This window comes from Hyperolius riggenbachi, chromosome 9 (assembly GCF_040937935.1).
Source record: "Hyperolius riggenbachi isolate aHypRig1 chromosome 9, aHypRig1.pri, whole genome shotgun sequence".
Taxonomy (NCBI): Eukaryota; Metazoa; Chordata; class Amphibia; order Anura; family Hyperoliidae; genus Hyperolius; species Hyperolius riggenbachi.
The window spans coordinates 175,284,068-175,310,765 of NC_090654.1; the positions used below are offsets into that span (position 1 = coordinate 175,284,068).

General features: G+C 41.1%; 1 protein-coding gene across 1 annotated transcript in view; it reads right to left on the reverse strand.

Moving 5' to 3' along the window:
* The window catches only part of DNAH12 (dynein axonemal heavy chain 12), a 257,076-nt gene that overhangs the window by 120,695 nt on the left and 109,683 nt on the right, over positions 1–26,698 (reverse strand). The window contains exons 30-41 of the mRNA XM_068253712.1: positions 25,933–26,042; positions 24,984–25,164; positions 18,821–18,961; positions 17,247–17,330; positions 16,803–16,991; positions 15,222–15,341; positions 11,222–11,410; positions 10,125–10,276; positions 9,865–10,003; positions 9,247–9,413; positions 8,907–9,162; positions 7,967–8,266 (exon numbers count right to left, since the gene is read on the reverse strand). Coding sequence (XP_068109813.1) covers positions 7,967–8,266; positions 8,907–9,162; positions 9,247–9,413; positions 9,865–10,003; positions 10,125–10,276; positions 11,222–11,410; positions 15,222–15,341; positions 16,803–16,991; positions 17,247–17,330; positions 18,821–18,961; positions 24,984–25,164; positions 25,933–26,042 — 2,028 coding nt within the window. The remainder of the gene's footprint in view (positions 1–7,966; positions 8,267–8,906; positions 9,163–9,246; positions 9,414–9,864; positions 10,004–10,124; positions 10,277–11,221; positions 11,411–15,221; positions 15,342–16,802; positions 16,992–17,246; positions 17,331–18,820; positions 18,962–24,983; positions 25,165–25,932; positions 26,043–26,698) is intronic.

Consider the following 26,698-nt stretch of genomic DNA (forward strand, 5'->3'; position numbering starts at 1 on the left):
ACTGCGAAATATGATATATATACGGTGGGATGCGAAAGTTTGGGCAACCTTTGTTAATCGTCATGATTTTCCTGTATAAATCATTGGTTGTTAGGATAACAAAGTCAGTTAAATATATCATATAGGAGACACACACAGTGATATATGAGAAGTGAAATGAAGTTTATTGGATTTACAGAAAGTGTGCAATAATTGTTTAAACAAATTAGGCAGGTGCATATATTTGGGCACCGCAAAAAAAAAAATCAATATTTAGTAGATCCTCCTTTTGCAGAAATTACAGCCTCTAAATGCTTCCTGTAGTTTCCAATGAGAGTCTGGATTCTGGTGGAAGGTATTTTGGACCATTCCTCTTTACAAAACATCTCTTGTTCAATCAGGTTTGATGGCTTGCGAGCATGGACAGCTCTTTTTAACTCACACCACAGATTTTCAATTATATTCAGGTCTGGGGACGGAGATGGCCATTCCAGAACGTTGTACTTGTTCCTTTGCTTGAATGCATTAGTGGATTTTGAGCAGTGTTTAGGGTTGTTGTCTTGTTGAAAGATCTAGCCCCGGCGCAGCTTCAGCATTCTTACTGATTCCTGGACATTGGTCTCCAGAATCTGCTGATACTGAATGGAATCCATGCATCCCTCAACTTTGACAAGATCACCAGTCCCTGCACTGGCCACACAGCCCCATAGCATGATGGAACCACCACCATATTTTACCCTAGGTAGAGGGCGTTTTTCTTGGAATGGTGTGTTGTTTTTCCTCCATGCATAATGCCCCTTGTTATGCCCAATCAACAAATTTAAATTTCATGAGTCCACAGCACCTTATTCCAAAATGAAGCTGGCTTGTCCAAATGTGTTTTAGCATACCTCAAGCAGATTTTTTTGTGCTGTGGTTGGAGAAAAGGCTTCCTATGTATCACTCTCGCATACAGCATCTCCTTGTGTAAAGTGCACCGAATGGTTGAATGATGCACAGTGACTCCATCTGCATGGTGTAGGTCTTTGGTGCTGATCTGTGGGTTGACTCAGACTGTTCTCACCATTTGTCGCTTCTGTTTATCCGAGATTTTTCTTGGTCTGCCACTTCGAGCTTTAACTTGAACTGAGCCTGTGGTCTTCCATTTCCTCAATATGTTCCTAACTGTGGAAACAGACAGCTGAAATCTCTGAGACAGCTTTCTGTATGCTTCCCCTAAACCATGATGGTGAACAATCTTTGTCTTTAGGTCATATGAGAGTTGTTTTGAGACTCCCATGTTGCTACTCTTCAGAGAAAATTAAAAGAGGAGGGAAACTTGCAACTGACCCCCATAAATACTCTTTCTAATAATTGGATGAACCTATGTAAGTAGGTCAGGGGTCACTGAGCTTACCAAGTTAATTTGAGTTCCAATAATTAGTTCTAAAGGTTTTGGAATCAATAAAATGACAACAGTGCCCACATTTATGTACCTGCCTAATTTTGTTTAAACAATTATTGCACACTTTCTGTAAATCCAATAAAAACTTCATTTAACGTCTCAAATATCACTGTGTCTGTCTCCTATATGATATAGTTAACTGACATTTTTTATCGTAACAACCAACGATTTACACAGGAAAATCATGATGATTAACAAGGTTGCCCAAACTTTCGCATCCCACTATGTGTATATGTATATATATATATATATATATATATATATATATATATATATATATATATACAGTGGTGTGAAAAACTATTTGCCCCCTTCCTGATTTCTTATTCTTTTGCATGTTTGTCACACTTAAATATTTCTGCTCATCAAAAACCGTTAACCATTAGTTAAAGATAACATAATTGAACACAAAATGCAGTTTTAAATTATGGTTTTTATTATTTAGTGAGAAAAAAACTCAAAACCTACATGGGCCTGTGTGAAAAAGAAATTGCCCCCTGAACCTAATAACTGGTTGGGCCACCCTTAGCAGCAATAACTGCAATCAAGCGTTTGCGATAACTTGCAACGAGTCATTTACAGCGCTCTGGAGGGATTTTGGCCCACTCATCTTTGCAGAATTGTTGTAATTCAGCTTTATTTAAGGGGTTTTCTAGCATGAACCACCTTTTTAAGGTCATGCCACAACATCTCAATAGGATTCAGGTCAGGACTTTGACTAGGCCACTCCAAAGTCTTCATTTTGTTTTTCTTCAGCTATTCAGAGGTGGATTTGCTGGTGTGTTTTGGGTAATTGTCCTGCTGCAGCACCCAAGATCGCTTCAGCTTGAGTTGACGAACAGATGGCCGGACATTCTCCTTCAGGATTTTTTGGTAGACAGTACAATTCATGTTTCCATCTATCACAGCAAGCCTTCCAGGTCCTGAAGCAGCAAACAACCCCAGACCATCACACTACCACCACCATATTTTACTGTTGGTATGATGTTCTTTTACTGAAATGCTGTGTTACTTCTACGCCAGATTTAACAGGACAGGCACCTTTCAAAAAGTTCAACTTTTGTCTCGTCGGTCCACAAGGTATTTTCCCACAAGTCTTGGCAATCATTGAGATTTTTTTTAGCAAAATTGAGACGAGCCTTAATGTTCTTTTTGCTTAAAAGTGGTTTGCGCCTCGGATATCTGCCATGCAGGCCGTTTTCGCCCAGTCTCTTTCTTATGGTGGAGTTGTGAACACTGACCTTAATTGAGGCAAGTGAGGCCTGCAGTTCTTTAGATGTTGTCCTGGGGCCTTTTGTGGCCTCTCGGATGAGTTTTCTATGCGCTCTTGGGGTAATTTTGGTCGGCCAGCCACTCCTGGGAAGGTTCATCACTGTTCCATGTTTTTGCCATTTGTGGATAATGGCTCTCACTGTGGTTCGCTGGAGTCCCAAAGCTTTAGAAATGGCTTTATAACCTTTACCAGACTGATAGATCTCAGTTACAGTACTTTTGTTCTCATTTGTTCCTGAATTTCTTTGGATCTTGGCATGATGTCTAGCTTTTGAGGTGCTTTTGGTCTACTTCTCTGTGTCAGATAGCTCCAATTTAAGTGATTTCTTGATTGAAACAGGTGTGGCAGTAATCAGGCCTGGGGGTGACTACAGAAATTGAACTCAGGTGTGATAAACCACAGTTAAGTTATTTTTTAACAAGGGGGGCAATCACTTTTTCACACAGGGCCATGTAGGTTTTGAGTTTTTTTTCCTCACTAAATAATAAAAACCATCATTTAAAACTGCATTTTGTGTTCAATTATGTTATCTTTGACTAATAGTTAACGGTTTTTGATGCGCAGAAACATTTAAGTGTGACAAACATGCAAAAGAATAAGAAATCAGGAAGGGGGCAAATAGTTTTTCACACCACTGTATGTATGTATGTATATATATATATATATATATATATATATATATATATACACACACATATATATATATATATATATATATATATATATATATATATATATATATACATATACTGTATATAGTTAGGATTGTTGTGTCCTATGTGGGTTTCACTGTGGTAATTTGCTCATTTGTATATATTTGCACTGATTGACAGTAAACCTTTTCTTATTTCTCATTGGTTTCCATACCAGTCTATGCAACAATTTGTGGTCTATCGTTCTGCTGCTAAGCGCAGTCATAACACTAGGAATGGTCGCAGTGGCGTAGCTTAGGAACTATGGGCCCCGGTGCAAGTTAGACATTGGGGCCCCCCAAGCACTCTATACATAACAATTGATACGGTGCACCAAAACTTGCTAAGGATAACAATAGTGTCAGAGGTGCAAGTAGGGGATGGGAAACAGTTTGTCAATGATTACTACTATTTAAAGCATCTATAGAAGTGATTATTACCAACATAGGGTGAATAGAGGGCTAATATTGTGCTTGAGAGACAGTGGCATAGCTAGAGGTCATGGGGCGCCATAGCAAAAGTTTCATGGGGCCCCTAGATCTAGGCACTCTTAAGCAATGCCAGCTGCCCCTACCCTATGGATATCAGTTAATTGGGCAATTTACATTCTCATACAATCAAGACAGCACATAGTTCATGGGCACTGAGACAACGTTTGATGGTGGAGGAACACAAGAAAGTTAATGATGAATACATTAAGTACCACCTGGGCCCCCTATGCTTTAGGGCAGAGGTTCCCAACCGGTGTGCCGCGACACATTTATGTGTCGCGGCAGCACCAGCTATGTGTCGCCGCTCTCTGCTCCTCCTGCTCGTCTCCCCCGCAGATCGCCTTATTATCTTAGCAGCGGCCGCTCTCCCCTCTCAGGCGCATGTATTTATTCAAGCAGCGTATCTCCTGGCTGCTCTGTGTGTGATGCGCAGGAAGCAGGGCTCGGTTACCATAGTAACGGCGATACATATCGCCGCTGCAGGAAGCCGCTGCCCTGCTTCCTGCGCATCACACACAGAGCAGCCGGGAGATACGCTGCTTGAATAAATAGACGCGCCGGAGAGGGGAGAGCGGCCGCTGTTAAGGTAATAACAGCGGCGGGGACGGGCGGGGGGGACCACCTACCCATACTGGCTATACCGGGGCACTATACTGGCTATCCTGGGGCACTATACTAGCTATCCTGGGGCACTATACTGACTATACTGGGGCGCTATACTGGGGCACTATACCGGCTATACTGGGGCACTATACCGGCTATACTGGGGCACTATACTGGCTATACTGGGGCCCTATACTGGGGCACTATACTGGCTATACTGGGGCACTATACTGGCTATACTGGGGCACTATACTGGCTGTACTGGGGCCCTATACTGGGGCACTATACCGGCTATACTGGGGCACTATACTGGCTATACTGGGGCACTATACTGGGGCACTATACCGGCTATACTGGGGCACTATACCGGCTATACTGGGGCACTATACTGGCTATACTGGGGCCCTATACTGGGGCACTATACTGGCTATACTGGGGCACTATACTGGCTATCCTGGGGCACTATACTAGCTATCCTGGGGCACCATACTGACTATACTGGGGCGCTATACTGGGGCACTATACCGGTTATACTGGGGCACTATACCGGCTATACTGGGGCACTATACTAGCTATACTGGGGCACTATACTGGGGCACTATACTGGCTATACTGGGGCACTATACTGGCTGTACTGGGGCACTATACTGGCTATCCTGGGGCACTATACTGGCTATCCTGGGGCACTATACTGGGGCGCTATCCTGGGGCACTATACTGGCTATACTGGGGCACTATTCTGGCTATACTGGGGCACTATACTGGCTATACTTGGGCACTATACTGGGGCACTATACTAGCTATACTGGGGCACTATACTGGGGCACTATACTGGCTATACTGGGGCACTATACTAGCTATACTGGGGCACTATACTTGCTATACTGGGGCACTATACTGGCGATACTGGGGCACTATACTGGCTATACTGGGGCACTATACTGGCTATACTGGGGCACTATACTGGCTATACTGGGGCACTATACTAGCTATACTGGGGCACTATACTGGGGCACTATACTGGCTATACTGGGGCACTATACTAGCTATACTGGGGCACTATACTGGCTATACTGGGGCACTATACTGGCTATACTGGGGCACTATACTGGCTATACTGGGGCACTATACTGGCTATACTGGGGCACTATACTAGCTATACTGGGGCACTATACTGGTTATACTGGGGCACTATATTAGCTATACTGGGGCACTATACTGGCTATACTGGGGCACTATACTGGCTATACTGGGGCACTATACTGGCTATACTGGGGCACTATACTGACTATACTGGGGCACTATACTAGCTATACTGAGGCACTATACTGGCTATACTGGGGCACTATACTAGCTATACTGAGGTAACTAAACTCCCTATACAGGGGCAACTATGCTAGCTATGCCACTGCACCCCCCCCCCCCCCCGCCCGTGATTGTTACTGAGCCCCTCAGTGTGCCTGCAGCATCAGCAGATTGTCACTGAGCCCCTCAGTGTGCCTGCAGCATCAGCAGATTGTCACTGAGCCCCTCATTGTGCCTGCAGCATCGGCAGATTGTTTCTGAGCCCCTCATTGTGCCTGAAGCATCAGCAGATTGTCACTGAGCCCCTCATTGTGCCTGCAGCATCAGCAGATTGTCACTGAGCCCCTCATTGTGCCTGCAGCATCAGCAGATTGTCACTGAGCCCCGCATTGTGCCTGCAGTATCAGCAGATTGTCACTGAGCCCCTCATTGTGCCTGCAGCATCAGCAGATTGTCACCGAGCCCCTCATTGTGCCTGCAGCATCAGCAGATTGTCACTGAGCCCCTCATTGTGCCTGCAGCACCAGCAGATTGTCACTGAGCCCCTCATTGTGCCTGCAGCATCAGCAGATTGTTACTGAGCCCCTCATTGTGCCTGCAGTATCAGCAGATTGTTTCGGAGCCCCTCACTGTGCCTGCAGCATGAGCAGATTGTTACTGAGCTCCCCACCATTGTGCCTGCAGCATCAGCAGATTGTTACTGAGCCCCTCATTGTGCCTGCAGCATCAGCAGATTGTTACTGAGCCCCTCATTGTGCCTGCAGCATCAGCAGATTGTTACTGAGCCCCTCATTGTGCCTGCAGCATCAGCAGATTGTTTCTGAGCCCCTCACTGTGCCTGCAGCACCAGCAGATTGTTACTGAGCCCCTCATTGTGCCTGCAGCATCAGCAGATTGTTACTGAGCTCCCCACCATTGTGCCTGCAGCATCAGCAGATTGTTACTGAGCCCCTCATTGTGCCTGCAGCATCAGCAGATTGTTACTGAGCCCCTCATTAAGCCTGCAGCATCAGCAGATTATTACTGAGCCCCTCGTTGAGCCTGCAGCATCAGCAGATTGTTACTGAGCCCCTCATTGTGCCTGCAGTATCAGCAGATTGTTACTGAGCCCCTCATTGTGCCTGCAGCATCATCAGATTGTTACTGAGCCCCTCTTTTCTATCATACGGGACGTGTCATGTATATCTGAATGTTTGGCATGATGTGACGTGTCATGGATATCTGAATGTTTGTCGTGATGTGTCACGACCTGGAAAAGGTTGGGAACCACTGATCTAGGGCCTCATAGCAGCTGCTATGGGTGCTATGGCTATTGCTACGCCCCTGTTGAGAGAGGTCCCCTTGGGGCCCCTCTGACACAAGGGCCCTGATGCGGTCGCTACCTCTGCAACCCCTATTATTATGCCACTGAATAGTTGTTAATGGGGTTACATACACTATAAATGCTGACAAGTGAGACTGATAATATATTTTACATGCATATCAGACTTACATTACACATTTACTGATGTTGGAGGCTATCATAGTGTTACATGCTGAAACCAAAACTCTGTTAACAGTATGGTCCCTCTATGCTGCCTAGGCCTTTAGCAATCTCATAGTCTGCTCTGATTATAGAGAAACGCTTAAAGGGAAAGTTTCACTTTCTTGAATAAACTGCCAAACACACTGTAGATCAATCTTGCAAAAGTCCTTTCTGATCTGTTATCAAAGATGATCTTTCCATTCATAGCTACATATCCATTTACGAAACTGACAAAAAGATCAAATTGATCTTCTTTGCAGTCATGACAACAGTACTGTAACTCTACTTGCACACCCGGATTAATTGAGTAATTAGCAGCAGGGTGTGACATACCCATCTGGCAGTTCCTGTTGTGAACATTTTGGCAAATATATGTTTTTATATACACATTTAACAAAAAAGGAAAGTAAGATGAAATAATGGTTGCCATTAATTCATGCAATGTATAGAAATTAAATGAGGGTATTAACCTTTTTCTCAAACAAAAGTGGAATTTCCCTTTAGTGACACTTTTAATTAACTATACTTGAAATAGCCCTTTAATTATACTTTATCATTACACAATCAGGAGACAGCTCCATTTAAAGTACGTTTAAAATAGAATCATCTCTTACAAAGTAGCATAAATTTGCAAATAGAAGAAAACACACTTACAGGCTCATTTCCCCGCTTCAGATGGTCAAAGACAGAATCAAAGTTCTCCTTGAAATGCTCTTTAGTGATCTCTTTTATCAGCCTAAAGAGCCAGGAGCGGTCACTGTCATCCACCAGACGGTCATAAAAGACACGCAGCACTTCATGGACAAACAGCCGCACCATCACACGCTTGTTTTCCACAGCTTCCTTCTTGATGAGGAGGCACCCTTGTACCACCCGTGAGAAGTCCCGAAGATTAAACGTGTAATGGGATTTCGCTGGTGTGGGCAATAAGTTCTCCATGGCTTTCTTGTACACCTAAGAAAACACAATGTAAGCAAAAAGCCACCACATTGGGCTCAGTAGCACTTTCCTTTAAATTAGAACTGTCTAAACTGTACCAGAGCCACAACCTGAGTTTCTCTTTTATTCTCTAACTTCTATATTCTCCTTGTATGAATCTCACTAGTTGCTCTGTACTAGCAACATTTTAGATCAGGTGCTATGATCAAGGACATTTTTTGGTTTTATGTTTAATGGATGTCTTCAAAAATCAATGTACAAAAAAAAAAATCAAGATCCTACTCTCTGGTTTCTCTGTTACTCCATCTGCACAGGTGTGTAACACCGCACTGAGCAGGCACATGGCTGCGCGGTGTGCGCGCAGGGGTCCGAGTGAAGGTCACTAGCGGGTGTGCGATTTATGGGAACGTGTGCACCTGTGCGCGCATGGGGTTGAAGGAGAGTTTGTGCGAGTGCGCCACCACAGCACCCATTATCTGATTGGGTAAAAAGACTAGTACTTATATAAATATAAAAACAACAGAGCTAAATTGTATAAAATGTAATTCAGTTCATAAAACAGGAAAAGTGAAGGTGTTCATTTAAATGTTCATCCTATTCATATGATCAGTTTCAGATATATAATATTAGTACAGTTTAGGTTTTTTTTTCTTACCTCCATTGTGCCATTCACAATCTGGTTCCCAACGGTGAAGAATTCAGGGTTAAACTCATTATTTCTCAGGTAGAATGCTACAACTGCTGAGAAAATGCGAACCATGGTCTCATTGCTAAAGGCATTAATTGTACAAAGGTTGAAGTGTCGCAGGAATCGCGGTGTCACTGCATTTCTACCACCTCCAGGGGGTCCCATAGCTGCTATGAGTTGCACGTCAACCAGAGAGATTTTGGAAGTGTCCTTCAAGTCATACCTAAGGATATGGTCAGGTGTAAAAGTGTAAAATCATAAAAGTTAAACTTCATGCGAAAATATCTGCTACAGAATTTGGAATTACCAGTTTCCATGGTCAAAGAATTGTCTCAGAAGCTCAATAGGAGGCTGTGCACCATACTTTTCTAATGCTGGCATGTTCATGTCATCCACAAAAATGACACATTTCTTCCCCATAGGAGGCCCATATACACCTTTTCGCCTTTTGTCCAGTCGATCCATGACAATATTCTGGAAGAATTTATGCATTATTCAAATAGTTTGTCATGGTGAAAATTCACACCTACAGTACATGGATCAGAAGGTTAGAAAACAACCCGTGAAAAGCTTTGGAGACTCGTCAGGACCCCCAGAATATGAGTCTTTAGTAATAGTCAATGCAGTTGTCTAAGAAAATAAAAATGTTACAGTTAAGATTTCTTATCCATATATATCTGGGCAATCGCTAATGGGTGCATTTAATATATGTAACTAGCACACTACATATAGGTCACAACTATAAAATATATCTGCCCTAAAAACTAAAAATATTAGATAAGTCCAAAACTGCTCCCTGATCAATAATACAACTATAACGTTACTATGGATGACTATAGTTCCACTTGAAGCATGTATGATTATGTTTTTGTCCTAACAGGAAGGCAGAGAGAGGAGCTAAGAAGTTATTTCAATCCATACACACCTGAATCTGATTAGCACTAGTCCGAGCAGAAAAATTAATGAAGAAGGGAAAGAATTTATCTTTATCCAGGTTGTTCATTAGCTTATCCTTGACATATACTGATTTACCAGTCCCAGTTGGCCCTACAAACAACAAAGGCCTGAGGAAAAAGAAAAAAAGAGCTCAACTGTACATGCCGTGGTGAATTGTTATTTGAAACAGCTGAAGTGATATGACAGTGGTGTCTGAGGACTGCAAGTAAGGATAAGTATGGCACTTACTTATTGTACTTAATAGCCATGTCCATGAGGAAGGTGTACCGAACAGTATCCATAGTAGGGACAATGATGTCCTGAATTTTGGTATTTTTGTCTCCAACACTTGTACTCTTGATAAAATCGTTCCAGTGAACCCAGCGTCCCCGACCTTTCAACTAAAAGAGAAAATCCTACATGTTTCCAAAGACTGATAAACAAAACACTAGCCACCTGTAAACGTAGATGCATACACTCTTCCATATACCCTAACTTAAAAAAGTCACAAATGAGGGGCATTCCAAAAATGCAATTAGACTTAGGGGACTATTTATAAAGGTTTGGCAGTATGTGCTGGCTCCTTCCCACCCGGGTGTCTAACTTTCTGTCAATCCGCAGCAACTAACTATATCCTATGTTTCAATGACGGGGAGAGACATTGTCCCACGTTCTCACACACTCTGTGTTGTAAAGTATGGCAACTATGTCAGAAACAGCTGTGTCATGTTAAAATCTTGCATTGTTTTACAGCTTCCTTTGGGCCTTGAATGGTGCATGAAGAGAACTCAATGTTAAAGTAATATAAATAAAATTATAAGTGTAGTAATAATAATAATTATAATTATTATTATGTGTTTTTACAGCGCTGACATCTTCCACATGCTTTACAGAGTACATATATTCATGTCACTAACTGTCCCTCAAAGGAGCTCACAATCTAATGCCTACCCTAACCCTATGTCCATCGTAGTCTAGGGCCAATTTGGAGGAAGCCAATTCATTTATCTGTATGTTTTTGGGGTGTGGGAGGAAACCAGAGCACCCGAAGACAATCCACACAGACACGGGGAAAATATACAAACTATATGCAAACAGTACCCTGGTTGACATTCAAACCAAGGAACCAGCGCTGAAAGGCGAGAGTGCTATCCACTATGCCACCATGCTGCCCAATATATAAGGATGGTTTAATGATGGTATAATGATGGTGTACTATGATGCTTCTGCTAGGGTATTGCTATAGGGTATTGCTATAGCGTATTGCCCATTCTATTATTAAATAGTAGTTGTTAGTAGTCACTGCCATCTCATTTCTAGTGTCTAGTTTTATCTATGTACTGTACCTCATACATAAAGTCATAGACCAGCCCTTTGTCATCAAATGGACATTCCCACTTCCCAATCGAGGTTGGAACTGGATTCTGATCATTTTTTCCTGCAAGAATTTCCTTGACGAAAGCATCAAACTTAATCCGGCTGTCAGCGTCACAACAACCACCAATAGACCACACCATAGAGAAAGCAAAGCATGCCTGGCACAAGACAGATATTCATAGATTAGTATCTGCACAGCAGGGATAAAAATAATGAAAATTCATGTCAGCAAAATGATTTGTGCTTATGAAAGTAAAATGGTCTGTTTGGTAAGTTCTGGGCTGTTCATGATAATTTTGGTAAACAGTCTGACTAGCGCTATCTGACAGTCATACACATTATGCTAAGTAGCATGTATGGTAAAGGGAAGCAGAAGCAGGGGGCTCCCCACTGCACACAGCACTACACATATGTTGACTATTTGGGGTGACACTTAACAGGGAAACTTGTACAGATATCAGACTGTTTAGCTGAAACAATTACAAATTGTCATTTTGGCTGTGAAAATTCTATTGAGAAAGTTTTAGCAATAGTCAGCTGTAAAAAAGAGGGGCGGGATTTCTGGTCCCCCATATGAGAAACCCAATGGGCTTTTACTTTAAAAGCTACATTCTGTTCCTCCAGACGTGTTATTGTTCCAACGGAAACTTATGTATGTCTTCACTAGACATAATAGCTCAATAGGCTTCATGGCAAAGAGAAGGGAACAAAGAGGATTTTTTTTAAATCTACAGGAATTTTATTTCTCAACAATTTATGGGGGAACCGATTAGATTACTGTTGGGTAATTTCAAAATAACTTCATGGTACTGTAGGGAGGAAATGAAGGGCTCTTTGGGCAGGCTCAAATACATCCTAGTGACTTCACCTATCCAACTTGTGGCAGGACTATTGCTCCTCAGAAAGGCCCCTCCTCAGCTATGGGGACACACACGGTTGTTTTTCTTTTTGACTATTACGGTATTTTTTTCTCCTGAATTTACCCTGGTTGGGGGTGTGAACACACAGCACAGTGGTATCAGAGGGTAAATGGAGGGTAAGGGGAGAAAAGGTGTTCAGATGAAGATGCCCTGGAACTATTCTGCTATACATTATTTTTATAAAGTTTTTTCTAGTAACTAGTTCTCATGGTACCATTTGTTTTTTGTATTGTCACCCGGTTTGGAAGACTTTATGGTCCTTACTCTATTTCGTTTTTCTCATACGTTATCTCTTAGGAGATATTTTCACACCTTGTTATTAAAATACTTTTTAAGTTACCAGCATGCAAGAAAACATTCCGAATCATTTTTACAGTACTTTATCACCTACTTTTTGGTACTTTTTTAAACTAAAAAGTGCTAAAGAGTTATTTTAAACAAGATGAACAAATATATCCTCGGGAGAAAACTTAGGAAAAAAAAGTGAATTGAAAAAAAAACTAAATAAAAAGAGCTATAAAAAAAGAAAAAAAGAAAAGAAACTGAGCAGGCTGAGCTGATTCTATGTTCAACCTTGTGTGAAACAAAATAATAATGGGCCATGAAAGGTTAAACTGTAGGAATTGAACTTGCCAGCCACCAATGTTGGCCCTAAGACACTTCAGAGCCACCTCTAATTGATCATGCTACTAAATCCACTACAGAGTGGCCCATATGCAATTCACTTTTTCTCCTGAGTTTTCTCCTAGGTGATATTTTTCACACCTTGCCATAAAATGCCTTTTAAACCACCAGCTAGCAAGAAAATCATTTTGATAGTACTTTTTTTCACCAACATTTAGGCGTTTTTTCAATTGTAAAATACTTAAAAGTTATTTTAAAGGTAAGATGAATATTATCTGGCTGGATAATGTAATGGTTGGGGGCTCTGCCTCTCTGACACAGGAGACCTGGGTTTAAGTATCGGCTCCTTCTGTTCAGTAAGCCAGCACCTATTCAGTAGGAGCTCTTTGGGCGAGACTCCCTAACACTGCTACTGCCTACTGAGTGCGCTCTAGTGGCTGCCTCACAAGCGCTTTGAGTCCGACAGGATTAGAGCGCTATTTAAAAAAAGGAATTATTATTATCTCCTAGGAGGTAACTCAGGAGAAATAGTTAATTGCATATGGGCCAGAATGTGTTATGATTTGTTCTTAAAGGAGAATTCCATGAGGTTTAATTTGGCTGGGCATACAATAAGATTGAGATCCCTAATGCATACTTATTGAAATGTTTACACCCTTCAAAAGTTCTCAACAGCACAGCATTAGAATGCTTTACAATCTCTGACTCTAGTCAGCTTTCTGGTATTTAGCCAGATCTAGATGTGCCAGATTCAAAGATATTCAGATAACTCTATTTTAAGTCATCTTTCAAACGTAAAATGTGTTTAAATGTATTCAGATGTGCTTAAAAATGAATTACAATAAAATATATAATAAGCTATATAGTCTTATTTAGTGAATTGTGCCATTCTCCATTAACCTATTTTGGTTCCTGGACGTAGAAACTACGTCCAGGAACCATGCGCGCTACCGCAGCCGATCGCGCGTGTGCACGCGCACTCCCGGCCGTGGATTCGGTAGCCAGGGAATCAATGTATCGGGCTATGGTGCCCGATCACTGATTCCTCTCCCCCGCTGAAAAAGCGACAGCTTCTCTCGGAAGCTGCGCCTTTTCTGGCCGTTCCCTCCCCGATGCGTCACTCTAAGCGTGTGTTACGCTTAGAGTGACGTCATGTAAACAAACTCATGGCCGCCATCTTGTGGCCAAAAAGTAATACTACAACTGAAAATAAAAATAAATTAAAATGAACACACATTTACATTATAAATCTATTGTTTACCTCCCACCCTCCCAAAACTACCCAAATAAAATGTTTACTATAAAAAAACAAAAAAACATTACAATAAATAAAAAAAAACATGTAAATATTTACCTAAGGGTCTAAACTTTTTAAATATCAATGTAAAGATGAAATATTTCTAGATTTTTTTTATTTTAAACTTGTTAATAGTGATAGATGCAAAATGGAAAAAATGTACCTTTATTTCCAAATAAAATATTGTCGCCATACATTGTGATAGGGACATAATTTTAACGGTGTAATAACCGGGACATATGGGCAAATACAATACGTGAGTTTTAATTATGGAGGCATGTATTATTTTAAAACTATAATGGCTGAAAACTGAGAAATAATGCATTTTTCCATTTTTTTCTTATTCTTCCTGTTAAAATGCGTTTACAGTAAAGTGGCTCTTAGCAAAATGTACCCCCCAAAGAAAGCCTAATTGGTGGCGGAAAAAACAAGATATAGATCAGTTCATTGTGATAAGTAGTGATAAAGTTATAGGCTAATGAATGGGAGGTGAACATTTCTCACGTGAAAACCACGGAACCTGAATAGGTTAAGTTACTATCAGACGGTCAATGGTAGAAAGATGTGCAGATATGATCTAGCAACCCATAGGACTGCTAACAGAAGCCTTCAGTGTGGTCAAGCATCCCTGTCAATGCAAATGAATACTGGATTTTTGATTTTTTTTTAATCCCTGGGCTGCAAGCAAACCTCAGTGATCCAACTTATGCTAGGTACACACCATACAATTTTTGTTAGATAGATGGTTTGCTAGATAATTTCCGACACGTCTGATCTTATTTTCGATCATTTTTCTGATCGATTTCTCATAGAAGTGAATAGAAATAGATAAGAAAAGATAACAGAATTGAATATCGATCGTAAAATCCAATCGGAAATCAATCGGATGGAAAAACGAGTGAAAAAAACACATTGTGTGTACCCAGCATTAGTTTTCTAACTTGCCATTCATCTTCCCCCAATGATCATTAGTTGTGTTTGCAAGAAGTCATTAAGATTATCATCCAATCCAACTGAAATGGCTGCTAAGAAGTCACTAGAACAGTCAGTTCTGGACATTGACAGGTGATATAGGCTGGTTAGCTGTTGCTCTGTAAAAAAACAGTGGTCTCTGTGATGATTACTCACCATAATCCAGATACGAATGCTCTTATTATTTGGTTCTTCTTTCACCACATCAAAAATCAGCATTTCAAAGAGTCGGGTAAGTGATATGACCACATTGCTGTTGTTAGTAGCCACCAGTTCCTGTACAAGGAAAGGAATAAAGTTACATTAGGCACTGCTGTGGTCAAAATATGCAGGATTTTCACCTTCATTGACTTTCATAGAATTGAAAATAATTACAGACCGAGAAAGTAAAAGTAATCCACAGAAAGACATAATCAAAGGACATGACTTCTGGTGAGATGGATGTGAGTAGCTGGAGGGCTGTAAAGGATTGTAGAAAGGGCAGAGTTGTATGGGAGATACCTATTCCCACGTGTGTTTTGTGCAGGCTTGCAGAACAGTGAATGGAGAGCTCAAATGAAAAATTTAGGATGACCCCAAATGTCTAAAAATGCTCCCTGCCAGACACAGATCTCTTTCACTTTATTTGGATTTGTGCATTTTTTGGAACAAGGTGATGCTGTATGTTTTTCAGTTGTGCAAGGTGCAACTGGATATATCACCTTTGTTGTTGCTCTTTAATTACTCTGCTCCTGACCCTCCTGCAGAAGGGTCTTCCTCTGGCCCGAGCGGTCAGTGAGCAAACTTGCTCATCTCATTATCCTGGTGGCTCGTAAAGTGATTTTTAATAAATTGATCTATCCCAGCTCACCTACAGTGTGGGATGTTAAAGAGGAACTTATTCATCTGTTTCATCAAGAAAACCCAAAAATGTAGACCTTTTGTGCTTGCTACCTTTTCCCAACAGGGAATCAATAACTTGATGGAACATTTCAAGTGTACAGAGCGGTATTTATTGGAGCAACTCCAGGGCTCTTTGGGAAAACTTGAGATCTCTTGACTATGATGGTGGGTTTTGACCAGAGATGACAAAAGGAGGGTTTTTTGTTTGTTTGTTTTCCTGGGGTGGGGGCAGGTTCAGGGTTGAAGGGCCTAACTACTATATTTAGTTGTTAATGTGCAGTATTAGTATATTCTATATACCGGTAATTGAAATAAGGGTTTTGTATTATACTGATGTAACTCTCATTAATCTTTTTCCCTCCATTGGGATCACTGTGAAAATTTGTTTATTTGAAAAATGATTAACATTTGTTTTTAAAAAAAAAGAAAAAATCAGGATTATAATACTGATTTTGATCATTACAGCCATTGCTAATAAACTTGTCAGGTGAAAACTGTTTCTGAAATATACCTTGAGAAAAGTACATCTGAGAAATGTCTGCCACCCAAAATATTAACAATGATTTACTAAAAATAGTAGCGTTTTCTTTAACAAAAAATAAATAAAAAATAAACACAAAAACAATGGATATCTGGGGGGCACTTAGTTAAATGTGGGTTCTACTATGCCGCTCACATGCGGCGGTCACAGGGGTGGGAGGGGAGATGGGTTGTGAGACAGACCTAGAGCCCGTTATATTAATGTTCTCAGAACATGTAATTGATATTTCAATACAGAATAATAAATCGTACAAATATCACTACTAATCTCATACTTCCATAACATTTGTGCAGCAATCATTATTAGAAAAGCACCTTGCACTGTTTCCTCAGGAATCGTAGAGCAGGTCGGATAAGCCACTGGAAGAGATCTTGTAAAAGTGCCAAGTATTCCTTAGTCTTCAAGGCCTCAGGAATGGTGTTGAGCCAAGATTTCACTAGAGGTTCCCAGCTCAGCTGCTGAGGCTCCAGGTAGATCATACCACAGCGGCTGACTGTGGCGGGCTGGAGGTGGAAGCACATTAAGTCATATGCATTAGTGCTCATATTTATCACTGCAAAATTACCAGGCCAAAAACACTACAGTATATTAAGGAAAAAATTAACAATTTACAAAAAAGATATTTGCAAGGCTTTAATAAGTTAAAAAATAAAGGGGTTTATCAGCCATTGAAGGCAGTGGAAAGAGCCATGTAAATTACTACTTTATGTATCTTATGGTCAACAACGGAAGAGAAGAAGAGACAATGGCAAACCTACCGAAGCCTGGGAAAGATCCATTGTTTCAAAAATGAGACTCATCTGATTTGACATCTGAATAATCTCGCCACTCATCAAGCAAAGCTGAGAATATAATAAGAAGGAGTTAGACCTAAAAATGACCTTCATTACACATATACTGCACATATTATAAACCTTCACAATATGCTGTTTGCCACCAACAAACATACTTGATTTAGTAATTATAGTGGAAGTTAGAAAATTCACTTAATTTTCGATGTTGTTTATCTCCAACAGAAACATTTTGGTAGTTGGCATCAAGAAAAAAGTAAAAAGGATTCCAAAAAGATCTTAGCGGACCAGAAGCTTGGAATATGTCATCTAACTAACAACTGTCAAAGAGGTGAATGAGGTGCCTTATGCAACCCTGTGGGGAAGTTCATACTTCCCACGTTGCAGCACGCTGCGCCGGAAGTCTCTAATCTAACGCTAGCGCAGAACTATGTTACCATGAGTGATCCGCAATGACCTGTGGTGATCTGCGTGGGCCCGGAAGTCATGTTAGACTATGGCGACGCAGGGTTTTTTTAACAGTCAATGTCGTGGTGTTGTTGCGCATGCGCGAAAGCGTATTTTTACAATAGGCTTCCATGTAATTCCACATACCCCAAAGCAGGGCTATGCGAGGTGGCCAGACAGAGAACACCACGTACTATTGCGGGTTTCCCTGAAGGCCTGTTTCTGTCGGTGCAATGTGGTGCGACGGACACGAATCACTGCATCCCATGAAGCCAGTTTGCAGTGTGAAACCAGCCTCAAACCTACACTGACCCTAAACTTACCCAATAAAGCCTTGCACACATTTAAGATTTTCCCCAGTTGAAACAATTGATTCAGGATTATTTCAGCAGAAAATCTTGAGGAGTGCACAGTTGTGCCCTGATGTCACTGGTCTACCCTACAGTAACCCAGAGAGACATATCTCTTTTGCCCAATCATTCTTGTTCTTGAAGGAACTTCCTTTGAAATTCCCACAACATGGTGCAGCTCACTGTTCCTACCCCCTCCAAACTCCATAAAAAAGAATGTGCTGCCTAGCAGAGAGTCTAGCAATGTTGTATAGTGCTTGTTTCAAAATTTCTGCCCCAAATAATAGAAATGATTGCTTTGTTCAAACAATTCTCTCAAGTATGTACACAGCCTTAAACTCCCCAACTCAAACCTACCACAACCATTTGATCACTAGAATACCTATTCATCCTAAAAGCACCAACAAAAGTAATGAAAAATGCCAAGTTCACCCTGTCCCAAAATACATTGCACCAAACTTCATGTGACTTAGAATATTAATTCACAGAAAGTTTTTCTTTAAGACACTGAATATTATATGCCATATTTTGAATAAACATACATTATTAAATAATTATAGAATTAAAAAAGGTAGCATGGTAGTACAATCAACAATTTTATTTGACAGTAAAAACATTATTGATTATTAGATTTCATAATTAGTACAGAAATTATATTCTTTTAAAAGTTCAGAAGTAAATTGATAAAAAGGAAATGCAACTCATCTACTGTATTATTTTGTTCTACATCATTTTTTCTTTTACCTTTTTATTGTCATCTAGTACTGTGTTCATGCTTTCTATCCATAATGTATCAATTGGACCATCAAACACCACCCACTTCCTCTCTGGGGTCTCAGATAGCGCAAATTCCCGAAATGTGTTAGCAACAATACCATCAGTCCACTATAACAGAGAAACAGCTATCAGCAAATATTTATCTATAACAAACTCAAAACAGTTGTAATAATGAGCATACATTTTATGTTTAACTGTTTATGGCTGCCTAGATGGGGCTTTGTAAAAAAAAAAAAAAAACACGGTCAAAAGGAAACGACAGACCAATGATCATAGGAGAGTGCTGAGTTTTGGAAACACTCAGGAGAAGCGTCGACAAGCAATGAGGATGAAGCAGGTACAACCTGAAGACCCAACAAGCAAAACCATGCTTAGGAAATTGGCATAGTAGCTCAATGTTGTGGGAAGTGCAGAGACTTGTACATTATGAGAAAACAACTCATGAGTCGATGCATGGACCCTTAAGGGCCCATTTCCACTATTGCGAATTTGCATGCGGTTTTCGCATGCAAATTCGCATAGCAATACAAGTGAATGGGACTGTTTCCACTTGTCAGGATTCATTTGCGTTTTTCTGTGCAGAAAAAATTCGCATGGCAGAGCCATCAGAATTCGCATACCGCTATGCGAATCGCATACAATGTATTTAATAGGAAATTCGCATGAGGTTTGGGTATGCGAATTTTCATGCGAATTGTCATGCGAATTCGCATATAAACAATGGAAAAGCACACCAGCACTGCCATGGTTAAATGCGCATACATCGTCATCCATGCGAATTCGCGTAAAAAATTCGTATAGACCCGCATGCGAAATTTGCATCCGCATGCGAATTTTTACCGTGGCGATTCGCACAGCACAAGTGGAAATGGGCCCTTAGAGAAGACATAGCTTTGCGGGTCAGGACTCTGCACCCTACCTACACCTCAAGAAGAGACACTCATTTGAGGACAGTGAGGTGCACATTTTGGACAGTCAAAGACAACTCCCATAATTATTGTTGCCTGGAGTGAGTGAATTACCAATTCAAATGAATTACTGTGTATTACATAAGCCGAGGAACTTCTTAGGGAAAAAAAATAAATGTCCAGCTAAAACTGTTTTTTCTTTGGACACCTCTATCCTTTACTGCTGATTAAGCGTTTCCACATTTTTAGACTGAAACTAAGAAATGTAATTTACTAAATTAAATGTGAACTACTACATTATTGCACATTATCAGTAAAGATAATTCCTACTTCTCTAGTCAATAGCCTTTAATGAAACTGTAGCAAGTTGAATTTGGCCACATGAAGAGTTGTATCGTGTGGGAGAAGGTGTAAGGCAGTGAGGGACATGTCTAAAAGCCAATGCCAAGGGAGGGAGCATTAGAGATAACTTGAACCTCTGATTTTCGGTTTGCGAATCTCGAACTCCCGAAAAAGTTCACAAACCTGCGAACTTTTCGAACCACAATAGACTTCAATGGGCAGGCGAACTTCAAAAACTACAAACACTGTTTCTGGCCACAAAAGTGATGGAAAAGATGTTTCAAGGGGTATAACACCTGGAGGGGGGCATGGGATACATGCCAAAAGTCCCAGAGAAAATTACGGCTTTGACACACAGCAGGGTTATAATCCCTAAAAGGCAGAAATCACATTGCATTGCTAAATTGGAGGTCTAAAGTGCTTGAAAACATCTTGTGTATGTATACATGGATCAGCAGTTAGTGTAAGTAGTGTACTGCTTCACACTAACAGACCAAACTTACTGTATAATGCACCGCAAACAGCTGTTTGTGTTGTGATGGCCATGCTGGACTGGTGCGCATGATGGCGAGAGTGCAGGCGATGGCGGTTTTCAAGCCCATATGGTCAGGCTGAGGTAGCTCAATGACAGAATAACTGTCCACAATGAAGCAACGACCTTATTATCTTGGGTCAGGTGTGCCCCCCAACACACTCATATAGCCGGTCATTGCTTCATTGTGATACGCAAGCCCCTTCACCGCGGCAAGGTAACGATCACAAAGGGGAATTGACACATGTACATGCCTGTTGTTTTGTTGTTGCAGCTGCAGTGCAGCCAGAAAAATTAGGCAGGCATGTACACGCACCAGAAAAAATTGTTATTGGCCTTGTTAGTGGCCGCTGCTAACAGCAGCGGCCATAAAAATTCAGGAATCCACCTGGAGTCCTGGACCCTGTTGGTGGTGGCGGAGAAGGCAGTCAAGTGGCCTGCAGGCAGAGATGCTGTGTGGGGACTGACTTAGTCTTGGGGCAGGCAGTAGCCCTCCGGGATCCATGGCTCATTCATTTTGATAAAGGTGAGGTACTGAACACTTTTTTGACTTGACTGCTGGTGGTATAATACAAAGTGCAGTCACACAGAGGCAGTGAAAGGTATGCACTGAATGTGCTGGGCCTGGCACAGTACAGCAATTAGCAAGGGCCAGCTGCGACAGACAGGGCTGTATATGCAGTGTCAGTGGCACACACACACAAAAAAAAACTCATCAGAAGAACATTAGCTCTCAAAAGAGCAATTTTGAGGTGCTTTTCATCAACAACTATCAGCAAGGAGCAAGCTAACAGACCTCCTATCACTTTCCCTATCTCTCCAATGTCTCTCCCTTCTCTCACTAATACAGCAGCACACAGAGTGAGAACATTGCAGACGCTGCTGCCTTTTATAAGGGGGAGGGGGCTCCAGGAGGGAGTGCAGCCTGATTGGCTGCCATGTGTCTGTGCTGACTGTGATGTAGAGGGTCAAAGTTTAGCCCAATGATGTAGTATAGGGCCGGGTCGAACTCACTTAGTGTTCGCAGTTCACTGCAAACTCAAACCAGCTAAGTTCACACGAACAAGTTCTCCGGCGAACCGTTCGGGCCATCTCTAGGGAGCACACGTGTCTGTCGGTTTTCCCGATTTTTTGCATGAGTTTTCTGTGCACCTTGGCCCCCATTCAATTAACATTTTTCTCCTGTTTTTTCTCCCAGATGATATTTTCACATCTTGTCAATAAAAAAAAATGTTAAGCCCCCAGCAAGCAAAAAAATGCCAAAAATAATCTTTAAAGTACTTTTTTTGCATACTTATTGATGCTTTTTTTTGTAAAGTGCTAAAAAGTTCTTTTATAGAGAAGATGGAAAATGATATCCTACGAGAAAAATTAGGAGAAAAAGGTAATTAAATAAGGGCCCACGTGTGTTTGTACAGTATGTGTGAAAACATGAGCATTTTTTTCACAGAAGCGAATATAATTGATAAAGTAAATCCATACAAGTGCTGCAATTTCCTGCACGTGGAAAATGAATATAAGTGTGAACTAGCTTATTTAAAATTTCTTCTCAGTTTAAGTGTGTTTTCCTGTGTAGAAAACGCACACAAAAACAGACAAGTGTACTCCCTGCCCAGGAGTAATTTTGAAGCAGAGTCTGTGACAGTCTGATAGTGAGCAGATGAGTGAGAGTTCCCACAGTGGTGGACATCTTCTGAACTGCTGCAGTGCAGCAGAAGAAATATCATCAATATGAAACTTTCAAATAAAACTATTTAAGGTAGCCATACATCTGATGATTAGGGGCAGATTTGACAAAGAGACAAATTTATCGCTAATCGAATCTGATTAGAGATAAATGTGTCTCTTTGTCAAAGCTGCCCATATACTACAGGCCGATTCCCGGAATGAAATCTTCAGGGAATCAGCTGAGTCCGCCGTGTCCGCACCACCGCTGCCTCCAATGTATAAATGTGCCCCCCGTGTGTGCATTTGTACATTACCTGTCCTGTAGCAGCCTCTGCGCGGTGTCCGTCCATCTTGCGTTATTCTAACAGCCACATACACGCGTACATGCTAGTGGCGCTTAGCGCCTGACATCCGTGTGTATGCGGCTGTTAGAAGCTGGCGAGATGGACAGACGCTGCGCAGAGGCTGCTACAGGACAGGTAATGTATAAATGCACACACGGGGGCACACTTACACATTGCGGCGGCAAAGGTGGGGCTTTGTTATTTCGTCGCTCATTCACAAAATCGACCGCCGCACAACTGACCAACCAACTTCAGCTTGCAGCATGCGCGATCAACAATACGAATAATTTTTGTCCCGAAATTGGTCACTTTGTTGGTTGGGCATGCACTTGGTGGTAGCGATTTTCATCTAATTCGATTATAATAATCTAATTGTATGGTTGATCGGCCGTCAAGTTGCCTGATGTATGGCCACCTTTAGTTTTCTCTCCTGGGCCCATATGCAATTCATATTTTCTCGTGAGTTTTCTCCCAGGAGATAATTTTTCATCTTCAGTTTACATGAACTTTTTAGCACTTTGCAACTGAAAAAGTACCAAAAGTAGGTGAAAGGTACTGTCAAAATTATTTTGAGTATTTGTTTGCTTGCTGGGGATTTAAAGGGCAAATTATTTACAAGTTTTGAAAATATTACCTAGGAGAGAACTCAGGTGAAAAGGGAATTGTATATGGCCCCTGTTATCTTAACAGCTCCTTTGATACTGCTGTATCAGTTACAGCACAAGTTTTGGCAGGAGGTAAGACAGAATCTATAGGAGACCTAATGCTAGGTACACACGACACAATTTTCTGACAGATTTACTGTCAGATCGACTACAGGTCCGATCTGATTTCCGATCGTTTTTCCATAGAAGTGAACAGTAAATAGATCAGAAAATCGATCAGAAATCAGACTAGACCTGATGGAAATAGTCGATCTGACAGTAACTTTATAGGGCCTATTTCCACTGGATGTCGCATCCGTTTCCAAATCTGACTGTGCATCCGTGCTACTGCAAAGCCTCAGAAGAATCGTCGTAGCCGTAACATGCAAGGCTATAGGGATTCGGACGCAGTCTCTGGAAATCTGCTGCCATTGATATTTTCTTTTGGCCACATGCGATTTCAGATGCAGCCTATTGATTTCAATAGGTTGTGATTCCACATTCAAAATCATGTGCAGAAAATGGTCTAGATCTGCAGCTAGTAGAAATTTACCCCGTGGTGTCTTTTATTATTATTATTTGTAATTTTTATATTAGGTTTGGTATAAAAAATGGGGAGAAAGCATTTCAATCATTTTCAGAAATGACGCTCACCAGATTAATATTCTACAAATATATGAGCACTGGTTGCTGGCATAATTCCACTTTTATTATAAACTGCCATAAACCTGTCCGTGCAGGTTTCGTATTGCCTTTAACTCCTTATTGATCTTCCATTTTAACATTTCTGCGGACTTTACCATGAGTCATGATTCACTAATATCGAGAAAATGTTTGTGTCAATTCCACTGGAGCTTATTTGAATTCCGCAACACCACAAAAATAACCCAGCACACTCATGGAGTCTGTTTTTGCTGACTGGGGTCTTTCGTTAATTCTACACATGTTCAGCACCTTGAAAAGTTTCTGCACTACGGTAACTGAACTGATGAGCTCCAACAGTCGAATCAAATAACATATGGCAATGACTGTTATCTCACTGGCTCACATGTGATAAATCTTACAACAGCAATTCTTAATCAGATGTCCAATGAGATGCAGTGACCTGGGGTAATTTATGTAGAGGTTACAACAGTCTTACTGAAGAATACTGAATCAACTCTGTAATGTTACTAAAAAGTATCTTTTCTTTTTAATTTACAACCAGCTAAGAATTTCAGGGACTGACCTGAAGGGAAAAAAGTGCCCAAGGTAAATACGTCAGTAGAGGGTAGCCTCTGAACAATCCAAAAGCTTCCCCTATCCATCTCAAGCTTTCTGTACTAGCGCTGGGACAGCTTGCGCCTGCACAGTATAGCACGGAGCCGCTCGTGCATGGTGTTTCTTGCTGTGCTCAAGCTGCTATGTGCTACTGCTCTGTGCTACTGCTATAGTATAGTATCTATTGTATAACCTGTTGAGTGTACATGAACATGCAGGCACAATCTGGACGGCAAAAAATAATTGCTATAAAAAATGTGTGCTATGTTTGTGAGGAGGAAGATCCTGAGGCATCAAGAAGTTTATGCCACAGGAAAATAATAACAATTATCCAAAATAATCCAACCAGAACAAGTGTGTTATGATTTTCATCAATGTTGTTAAGAACACACTAAAACATTCTAATAAGCAGACCCCAGAAAATAGACATACCTCATGTGACACTGGATCAAACTGTCCAAACAGTTGTCCCATTGTGATAGCTTTCGGATTTACAGTTCTGTAAATGACTTTTTCCTCCTCGCAGCCTCTTTCACTCATTAGAGACAGAGTATCAGCTAGGATATGGAGGACCTTGGTTTTTCCAGAGAATGGCTCACCAACCAGCATAAACCTGTGAATGCAAACATTGCACTTAGCCTATTGCAAAGGGCACCAGGAAGCGTGATACACACATTCTAAAAGACAGTAACATTATTTCTACTGTATTGTGATTATTTAATATGCTACAGTGTATTCTATTCTTTGGGAAGTAATTAAAGCAGACCCAAACTCTTGTACATCACACAATAAAAAGTCTTTATTCCAAATATAGTTGCTGAGGAAATATAGTTGCTGAGGAAAGTTAATCAGAATCTCCATAAAATGAACTTATTCCCCATAAAGGTTATCATGTTGTGAATAATCTGATAGGGCAGAGAGGAAGTTCTGAGTTTGGTTCCACTTTAAAGGGAACCTTAACTGTACTAAAATAAAAGTTTCACTTACCTGGGGCTCCCCTAAAACCGCTGCAGCCGTCCTGTGCCCTTGCCGGTCCTCTACAAACCTATGTTCCCCCGTTGCGGGTTAGTTTCATTTTCAGAGGACTGAGAGTTGGCCCCTGTCCACGCGTCTCCTTGTACACATTCCAATCGTTAAGCGAGTCCTGTGCAGGCACAGTACGAGGTTTCTCTTACTGCACCTGCGCAGAACTCGCTTGATGACAGGAATGCATACAAGGAGACACATGGACAGGGGCCGACTCTCAGTCAGCCGAAAACAAAAAATGAAACTTTTTGTTTAGTACAGTTAAGATTCCATTTAAGATGTTAGATTTTTGACCAGCAGGTAGAGATAATTCAGACCAACCATAAGTTCATAGAAATGTTTAGTAGCTTCTTACCCATGTCTGACAATCATCATTTCATAAGTCTGGATCATCTTCTCCAGGAAAACCTTCTCTGGCTGGACATTGTGTTTAGCACAGCACTCATGAGCACACTCGAGCAAATCCTATACAAATGGTAATAAGATTTTATGTTAAAGCAATCACTACACTAATTACTCTGTATTAATGGCCAACACAACACACTGCATTTCAGAACAAAAAATAATGTTTCCAATAACAAAAAAACAAAACCTTTTGATTTATGAGATCCAATGTAATCCAGCTCAGCTCTATAGAGACATCAATTTATTAAGGAAAGGTAGGGGGAAAGGCTGCGCATCCCTAAACACATGTTGCAATTGAATGGTTAATCGCACAGGCATACACCGCCTCTGCCAGACTGAAAAATGCATGCCCTGCATCCAAGACAAGTGCTAACATTTATTAAGCTAGGAGGAACTTTAGCTTCCAATATGGTTTGCATGCAAAGTATATTGTACTAGACACTTGCGCCACGGTGAGGCAGACCTCCGGGCAAATGACCTAACCTAAATTTAAAACCTTGGGAGCAGCTAAGCAAAAAAAGTGTAACTTACATTTGGTTAAACAGCGAGGATACCACTAAGGCTGCATCTGAAATGACCACCAGCTCAGTGTGAAGCACCTAAATAGATTTTCTGCACACTTCGCATTCAATTCAGATGCAACTCATATGCAAATCTGCTACTACTTATCATGCAAACAGGAAACTCAGGAGGAGGGGCTGGGAGCAGCAGAATGC